The sequence below is a fragment of the Leuciscus leuciscus genome (assembly GCF_965113295.1).
Source record: "Leuciscus leuciscus genome assembly, chromosome: 1".
Taxonomy (NCBI): domain Eukaryota; kingdom Metazoa; phylum Chordata; class Actinopteri; order Cypriniformes; family Leuciscidae; genus Leuciscus; species Leuciscus leuciscus.
Genome location: NC_138725.1, coordinates 37,564,323 through 37,572,593, shown reverse-complemented (window position 1 = coordinate 37,572,593; position 8,271 = coordinate 37,564,323). Strand labels below are relative to the sequence as shown.

Below are 8,271 nucleotides of genomic sequence, written 5' to 3'. Positions count from 1 at the left end.
GTCTGTAGGACGTTTTTCTGTCATCTGTTAGATCAGATGTATCAGATGTAAGTAAACAGCAGATGCTTTCCAGATAAAGTGATCTTTAACTGACATCTTGCAGACGTACGTGTGCGATTGCTCTGTTCACTGAGACCGCTGATAAGATGGGTCTGTTGAACGCAACACGGACCAAAGACATGTAAACGAGGCAAAAAATGGGGCATGATGTCACAAAAATGCAACCCTAATAAATACAGAATGCTCAAGCATGTTTTTTTTTACCAATCGTGAACATAGCCCTATGCCTTTAGGATCAGTATCTTTGGGTTCGGTGTTAAAATGCCAATGTGAACGCCAAGCTGACCAGGACTAAATGTAATTTTTTTTTGGTCTGGACCAAATAAACCAAGCCAACCAAAGTGTGAACACACCCTAAGAGGACTCTGAGCGTGTCTGTTTTACACACCCTGATGAAGCTTATTAGCCGCAATGCATCAATATGTGTTTGAATGTGATTGTTTATATTATAAATCCATGAGTAAATAGAGAGTTTCTACATTTTCCTTATCCTCAAGTGCCTTGGCCTTATATGTTTCTTAACGGGTTGAAATAGGCCGTATCCAAAGAGCACCAGAATACAATGTTTTTTACCAGTACTCTTTGCATTTCTTGTTTTATTTAAACATTTTCTTCCATTAGTTTCTCAGGCTTGTAGTAACATTAGCAGCCAGTTGGTGGTGTAATAGCACTTCACTAGATCCACAGAGGTTGAGCTGGACTAGGTCAATTAGCCATTATTTGTATTATCTGTATACAAAAATTAAGCCTATTATTTAAGGGGTAAAGTTGAATATTAATAAATTGTTTGCATATCAATTGTCACTTTTTAAATGTTTTCGCAACTTGAAACCATTGTAAAGTCTTTTTTTAAAGCAGCACTCAGTAGCTTCGGGATTTCTTCGCTGTATTCTCGCTTTTTGCTCGCAGGTTTCTCTCTAGAGCTCCCCCCACAGCTTCGGAATAGATATTTGACAACACTGTTGTAAAAACTTGTTGTTGATTCTCTGACACCAGAGGCTATAGATCAACGACATCAAAGCAGATGGGACGTTCTTTAAAACGTCTTCTTCATTCGGGTTCGGACAGCGTGAGGGAGCGCAATAATGACAGCATTTTAGCAGATTTCTTTTGGCCGTAAAGCAATTGTTTACATCGCGAGACCTGATATCACGCGAGACTTCCTGACGCTGCGGCCGGCGGCCCGCCGGCTCAAAGTTGCAAGTGCGTATTTTCCGCTCACGGGCATCAAGGGGGTGCGAAACGACCACCATTCAACCCGAAATAAGTAATATAACCATTCCAATGACTCCGAAGCTGTTCAGTTAAGGTAAAAAAGTTACTTAGTTCACCTTTAAACCCCACAGAAATCATTTTCTAATAACTTTAGCCAATATTTAAAAACATCTGTAAATACATAACAGATCACTAGAACCGCACTGCGCATGGACAACATTAAAAACTGCTTGACAGAAAAAAATTGGAAAACAGACTTGGAATTCATTTTTATAGACGGTTGTGAATCAATTGGCCGTTTTTGGACGGCTTTAATTATTTATTTTAATGTATTTTTTTTCTCCTGCTGTTAACAGTGACACTGAACTCTCCTGACACTGACATTCAGGCTCCTCTGGTCACCAGCCAACCAGCTGTGGCCGCCATCAGCAACGGCATGTACAATATTCATCATTAATCTTATCAATTACTAACCTCATCTTGCATTTCACTGCACACAAGCACATCAGGGTTTTCAATTGTCTGATCATTTCAGTGAGCATAAGAAAGATTAAAATTGACTTGGAGATGATAAAACTTTTAATCCTTCAAAATGTTTAACCATCACAGGGAACTCTGCATCTGTACCACTGTTAATGCCCAGCACGAAGAAGTCCTGGCATGAGGACATCAGTCTGGACCTGAGGAATCACCTAGTGCACAAACTGTGAGTCCAAAAGGAATCATCTCTCATCATAATGGGTGTCTTTGGTTGTTTTTGAGCAATTTTTAGCCCCTGTAATGAATGCTTCTCCTGCAGGGTTCAAGCCATATTCCCGGCCCCAGACCCAGCAGCGCTGCTGGACAGACACTTTGTGAACTTGATCGCTTACGCATGTAAAGTGGAAGTGAACTTCTATGAGTCTGTCAACAGCAGGGTAAGGATATCAACTTTAAATTCAATTCACATGTATTTGTATAGCGCTTTTCACAATACACAGCATTTTAAAGCAGCTTTACAGAAACTGCACATTACATTTTAGAGTGATCTTTTATATGAGGTAACTGTCTAAGTTATGTATTTCAGAAATGTACATGTACAAATCACTGTTAGCTAAAAATTTATTAAAGGGGTGGTTGATTATGATTTCACTTTTCTAACTTTAGTTAGTGTGTAATGTTGCTGTTTGAGCATAAACAACATCTGCAAAGTTACAACGCTCAAAGTTCAAAGCAAAGGGAGATATTTGCTTTTAAAGAAATTGCTTTTTAAAGACTACAACAAACGGCTGGGACTATACGACATTCCTCCAGGGTTAGTGATGTCAGGTTAGTAAAATTGACATAAACCCCGCCCCCAGGAACGCAATATATAGTTTATCATGACAGAATATGCTAATCAATGATTAGAAAATAACTACACATAAGCTACATAAATTCATCAACTAACCATAAAGGTCCCCTATTATGCCCCTTTTCACAAGATGTAAAATAAGTCTCTGATGTCCCCAGAGTGTGTATGTGAAGTTTTAGCTCAAAATACCCAACAGATCATTTTTTACAGCATGTTTAAATTGTCATTTTTTGGGGCTCAGAAAAACGCGCTGTTTTAGTGTGTGCCCTTTAAATGCAAATAAGCTGCTGCTGCACGACACAGGGGGCGGAGCTTCATGAGCTCGCGCTCAGTCTCTCAGGACAATTTCATCTCACGGAATGATGATAATATCAGAAACTCTCAGTAACGGTGTTCATTTCGACCCGGAGTCGGACAATAATGCCTACAGAGTCAGAGTGCTGTATAGAGATGGAACAGGTATAGTTTTAGTAGTTTAATTATGGTTATAACGTATTTGTCATCTGCTTGTATGTATCCACTATTAATAGCCTACAAGTCTGCTGTTTCAGACCAGGTTCGAATGATGATCAGACATATACTGATGAGTTTAATAAAGTTTATTGTACGTAACACAAAAGATGAAGCGTCAGTTTTACTTCAGAAAATCACCATAAGAGCTGAGTAAACACAGTAAGTTATAAGAAGTGCGCAAGTACATAAACGAATTTCGGTAGAGTTGAGGGAGCATTTTCTTTAAAAACAAATTAATTCCACCTCGTCTTCAGCGGCTGCCTCAGATTTCGGGAGTAAATAGAGAGAGAGCTATGTGGATTAATACATCCAGCCACACAACACCTACAACGCTTGGGAGACATTCTCGTCAGTGCAGCAGCTGTGAACTCGATCAGGGCGGGTCTATGTTCAAACGGCAGTGTCTGTCAACACTCGTGGGCGGGGCCTGTGGCTTTAGTGACGTCACTAAAACAGCATTCTGAAAACAGGTCGTTGTGAGACACTGCTGATGATTTATGGGGATTAATAAAAAAGGAGTGAGTGGATTTTTATCACTATTGGGTGGTTGTGTACACACACTGCCAACACACATTTATGTCCAAACAGCATGCAAAAGTGAATTTTGCATAATAGGGGACCTCTAAGAAATGTCCTGTTGCTTCTACATGTTGTAACTTCTTCTTGAGTCTCTCCATCTTTGTCGACTCCGGTTTGAAGATAAAAGGCTAAACGTTTTTGAAATTTTCAGTGAATGTCTGTGTGAGGTAAAATGACACAAGCTCTTGAAGCTCCGCCCTCTGTGCCGGGAGCAGCAGCTCATTTGCATTTTAAGGGACAGACACAAAAACGGAGCGTTTTTGCTCACCAATTTTGACAATTTTAACATTCTATATAAAAATATCTGTGGGGTATTTTGAGCTAAAACTTCACATACACCCTATGTGGACATCAAATACTTATTTTACATCTTGTGAAAAGGGCATTATACCACCCCTTTAATTTAAACAATGTAATAATTTAAGGCAGAAACAATGAGCTCATTGAAGTAATGAATAAAAGATCAGTTAAGCACACAGGAGCTAAACTAGTTAGGGCCTTATAGGTCAGTAACAATACTTTGTAATTGATATGGAACTTAATTGGTAACCAGTGAGATTGGTGTTATATGATCGACCTAGTAAGAACTATAGCAGCTGCATTTTGGACTAATTGTAGTTTGTTTATTGAGAATGCAGGACAACCAGCTAGTAATACATTACAGCAGGGGTTTTCAACTGGTTCTGTGCCAGGGACCACCATTCAGACTAACAAGTAATTGGCGGCCCACTATTGTGTGTGTCTGTGTGTGGATTCCTTTGTCAGATAGCACAGTCAGACGTCGAATTGAGGAAATGGCATAAAAAAAAAAAAGAGTTTGTCATGTCATTTTGCTGTGTACTGAACCTATTCACGGCTCCATCAACATTTCATGCCAAATCGCTATATTTCCTTGTTTAAAATGTATTGCAAGATGCAGTTTCTTTCCAAATCGCGATAAGCGCCAAACCTATTTTTAGCCTAAACGCGATACATCCTCTCGACTAATCAGAATTCTCTCTCTCACCCTCAAATCACTCGCGCGTATCGCACCAGACGCTCAATTTTCCTCATTCGCGTGACCGCGGCGCGCTAAACGCCTCATTCGCGCTGCAGGACCTCCAGATGCGCGTAAACGCGTCTTTACATTGACTTGACATGAAAATCACTTGCGCCAGACGCTCTATTCGCGTTTGGTGTGAACGCTACTCACTCACTCACTCACTCACTCACACAAGGTCATGTTGTGATTTGTTTTATGTAAAGCGGACAATGGTTCTACTTTTTATGGGTTCGACACTTTACTGAATGCCAATGTATTTATTACTGACTGACTTGCCTTTTTTTAAGACAAACTTTTTTTTTTATGGAATAAAAGTGATTTTAATAGTGAAATTACGTAGGCTGGAATGCATGTCACGGACCACATGCAATGCCACCGCGGACCACCAGGGGGCCGCGGACCACCGGTTGAAAACCCCTGCATTACAGTAATCTAGTCTAGAGGTCATGAATGCATGAACTAACTTTTCTGCATCAGAAACAGATAAGTTAGCATGTTCCGGAGCTTAGAAATGTTGCTGAGGTGGAATAAGGCTGTGTTTGGAACTTATGAAATATGATTTTCAAAAGACACATTGTCTAATATAACTCCCAGGATGAAATTACAGTACATCCTTTCAAATGCAAATTGTATTCTAAGAGATTCTGTGTACAGGTTTTTGGTCTAATACCTAAGTAATACCTCAGTCTTAGCTGAATTTAATAGAAGAAAATCACAGGTCATCCAGTATTTTGTATCTTTAACACACCCTGTCAACTTAGATATTTTAGAGAATTCATCCGGTTGTGATGTAATATATAACTGAGGATCATCAACATGTCTTATTGAAAATAGCAAAGGGCCTAACACAGATCCTTCTGGCACTCCATAATTTACTGACTTTATCTTAGATTTTCCCCCCATTTAAATAGACCAAATGGTAAAGTTCTGATAGGTATGATCTAAACCAGCTTAATTCCTGTCCCTGAATACCAGTGTGATTTTGTAGTCGATCTAAGAGTATTTTATGATCTATAGTGTCGAACACAGCACTAAGATCAAGTAAAACTAATATTGAGATACAGCCTTGGTCAGAAGCTAGAAGTAAGTCATTAGTAATTTTAACGAGTGCAGTTTCTGTGCTATGATGGATCCTGAATCCAGACTGATATATTTATACATTATTATTTTGCAAAAAAGAGCAGAATTGAGCGGACACCACTTTTTCTAGTATTTTAGGCATAAATGGAAGATTTTAAATGGGTCTGTAATTTGTTCATTAATTTGGATCTAATTGTGATTTCTTTATGAGAGGTTTAATAACTGCCAGCTTGAACGATCTTGGAACATAACCTAGAGATAAAGACTAGTTGATAATATTGAGAAGAGGCTCTTCTGCTACAGGTAACAACTCTTTCAGTAGTTTAGTGGGTATTGGATCTAATAAACATGTTGTTGGTTTAGATGCAGAGATAAGTTTATTTAGCTCTTCCTGTCCTATAGTTGTAAAGCACTGCAAATGTTCTTGAGGGGCGATAATTGAGGCTGAATCATAAGACGCTGTTAAAGGTAGTACATTTACAATTGTTTTTCTGATGCTTTCAATTTTCTCATTGAAGACATTCATAAAGTCATTTGTATTAAACTGTAATGGAATAATATGTTTAGGTGATGTCTGTTTATTTGTTAATCTAGCCACTGTACTAAATAAACATCTTGGATTGTTTTGGTTATTTTCTATTAGTTTGCGGAGATGCTCGGCCCTGGCTGCATGATTTCAGAGTCATTTTATAATGGGAAGTGCTGTTGTTCCACGCACTTTCATGCTATATTTCATTTTTATTTATTTGTTTGTTTACCTTTGTTTAAACTACAAAAGCTTTTCAGTGTTATATATATATATATATATATATATATATATATACATGTCTTGTGTGCAGGATGAGTATTACCACTTGCTTGCTGAGAAGATCTACAAGATCCAGAAGGAGCTGGAGGAGAAGAGAAGGACAAACCAGCACGACTCTACGGGACCTGAACAAGCCATTGACAGTCACATTGGATTTGGAACAAATCAATCATGTGACTGACAGAATTTAGATGAAATAATAATGGATATAATTTGAGTGTATAATAGCAGGCAGAATATATAACTTCAAGAGAGCAAACTACGTATGTGTTGCTCTTGCTTTATATTGTTTCCATTCTTATTTTATTGTTTTTCTTATGTAGCCTACATACAGGACATATATACTCTGTTCTTTACATTACTTTTCCGATTGCTCTTTGTTTTCTGTACTATAAATTGTTGTTTAATGTTATACTGAAGGCCGTATCATCTTTGCAGTTTAGAGGAATAAGTGAACGTCATCATTTGAAGGTTTTCAGCATCACAGGTTGATGTTGTGAAGCAGTAATTCTCTGTATTCTTTGTTTGATATAATAACACTTGAAGTGAAATGAAGTCAGACTGAACTTTGAGAAAGATGCAACTAACGCTAATAAACCTTTTATTTTTGTTACCATCACTTGGTCTCCTGATTCCTCTTTCTGCTTGAGCTGATAGAAAAGCTGTCATGACAAACTGTTCCCTGACTTTGGATTTCAGACAAGACAATGTTTGGATGTGATTGAGCAAGAGATCTGGTAAAGTAGCGCAATCTTTGTATTAAACACTTGTTAACATTATTTTTGTAGTGAATAGACGTCATTCACGTATGTTCATATTTGCAAAGTGTTAATTTTTCATAGTTAATTTGAATTATGAATTATTTCTTCTCAACATAATGAAGCAAAAGGAATCTAAAAATAAAGACCATCACGCAAAATGTTACATGGATTTTAAAAATACACATTTAAGTATTTATGTTCTGTCATCGAGATATTTCTTCTCCTTAATGATTTAGTGTAATTGCTGTTTAAAACAAAATAGTTTCTTGAGCACAATAATCAACAAAGCTGACTTTGAGTTGATTATGAATGATAAACTTCAGAGCGTCTGCTGGTTTCAGGATCGAGTCGCTCCATATCTGCATATGATGGAGAGGACGTCACTCTGAACTGCTCTGTAGACTCTCACATCAAACCTGAACACATTGAAGAGGTTTCATGGAAAAGAACAGATGAAGATATTCCGGTTCTGCTCTACCAAAACAATGAGACTTTACCAGAATCATCAGATGAACAATACAGAGACAGAGTTGAGTTCTTCACTGATGAAATCCCCAAAGGAAACTTCTCTCTCAGACTGAAGAGTGTCAGAACTGAGGATAAAGGAGTTTACATGTGTCAAGTGTTTGCTGGAGTACTTTCCGCCAATGCAACTGTAGTACTGGAGAGACTGGGTGAGTCGACAAAACATGGCAAATAAATAAGGCAGGAACTATCTTGCAAATGACTGTTTTTACTTTTTGTGCAAACTATTTTCTTTACACAGTATTTACAGCATATACTCATTATAATGTGTATAACAGAAAACAGATTGAATGTTCTTAATTTCACAATATTGAATTTCACCCCATTGACTTCCATAGTATATTTTTTTCCTACT

At 37.8% G+C, this 8,271-nt stretch overlaps 1 protein-coding gene and 1 long non-coding RNA gene across 2 annotated transcripts; one reads left to right on the top strand and one right to left on the bottom strand.

The window, feature by feature from the left end:
- Nucleotides 1-497: 497 nt before the first annotated feature.
- LOC309508087 lies at nucleotides 498-1,526 on the bottom strand. The gene is made up of 2 exons (XR_014209371.1): nucleotides 1,405-1,526; nucleotides 498-920 (listed from the first exon to the last, which is right to left on the bottom strand). It is a non-coding gene; the product is annotated as an uncharacterized lncRNA (long non-coding RNA).
- Nucleotides 1,527-1,559: 33 nt separating this feature from the next.
- LOC309507926 (histone acetyltransferase p300-like) lies at nucleotides 1,560-7,249 on the top strand. Its single transcript, XM_082182393.1, has 4 exons — nucleotides 1,560-1,709; nucleotides 1,885-1,981; nucleotides 2,075-2,192; nucleotides 6,662-7,249. The coding sequence occupies exons 2-4, from the start codon at nucleotides 1,911-1,913 to the stop codon at nucleotides 6,809-6,811; spliced, it is 339 nt and encodes a 112-aa protein (XP_082038519.1). The 5' UTR covers nucleotides 1,560-1,709; nucleotides 1,885-1,910; the 3' UTR covers nucleotides 6,812-7,249.
- The last annotated feature ends 1,022 nt before the right edge of the window (nucleotides 7,250-8,271 follow it).

What these genes read in the sequence shown, in the direction of transcription:
- LOC309507926 (XM_082182393.1), top strand. Translation starts at nt 1,911, where the DNA reads ATGCCCAGCACGAAGAAGTCCTGGCATGAGGACATCAGTCTGGACCTG. An exon ending in AATCACCTAGTGCACAAACT is followed by an intron (nt 1,982 to 2,074) that starts GTGAGTCCAAAA and finishes CTTCTCCTGCAG; the next exon opens with GGTTCAAGCCATATTCCCGG. An exon ending in ATGAGTCTGTCAACAGCAGG is followed by an intron (nt 2,193 to 6,661) that starts GTAAGGATATCA and finishes TCTTGTGTGCAG; the next exon opens with GATGAGTATTACCACTTGCT.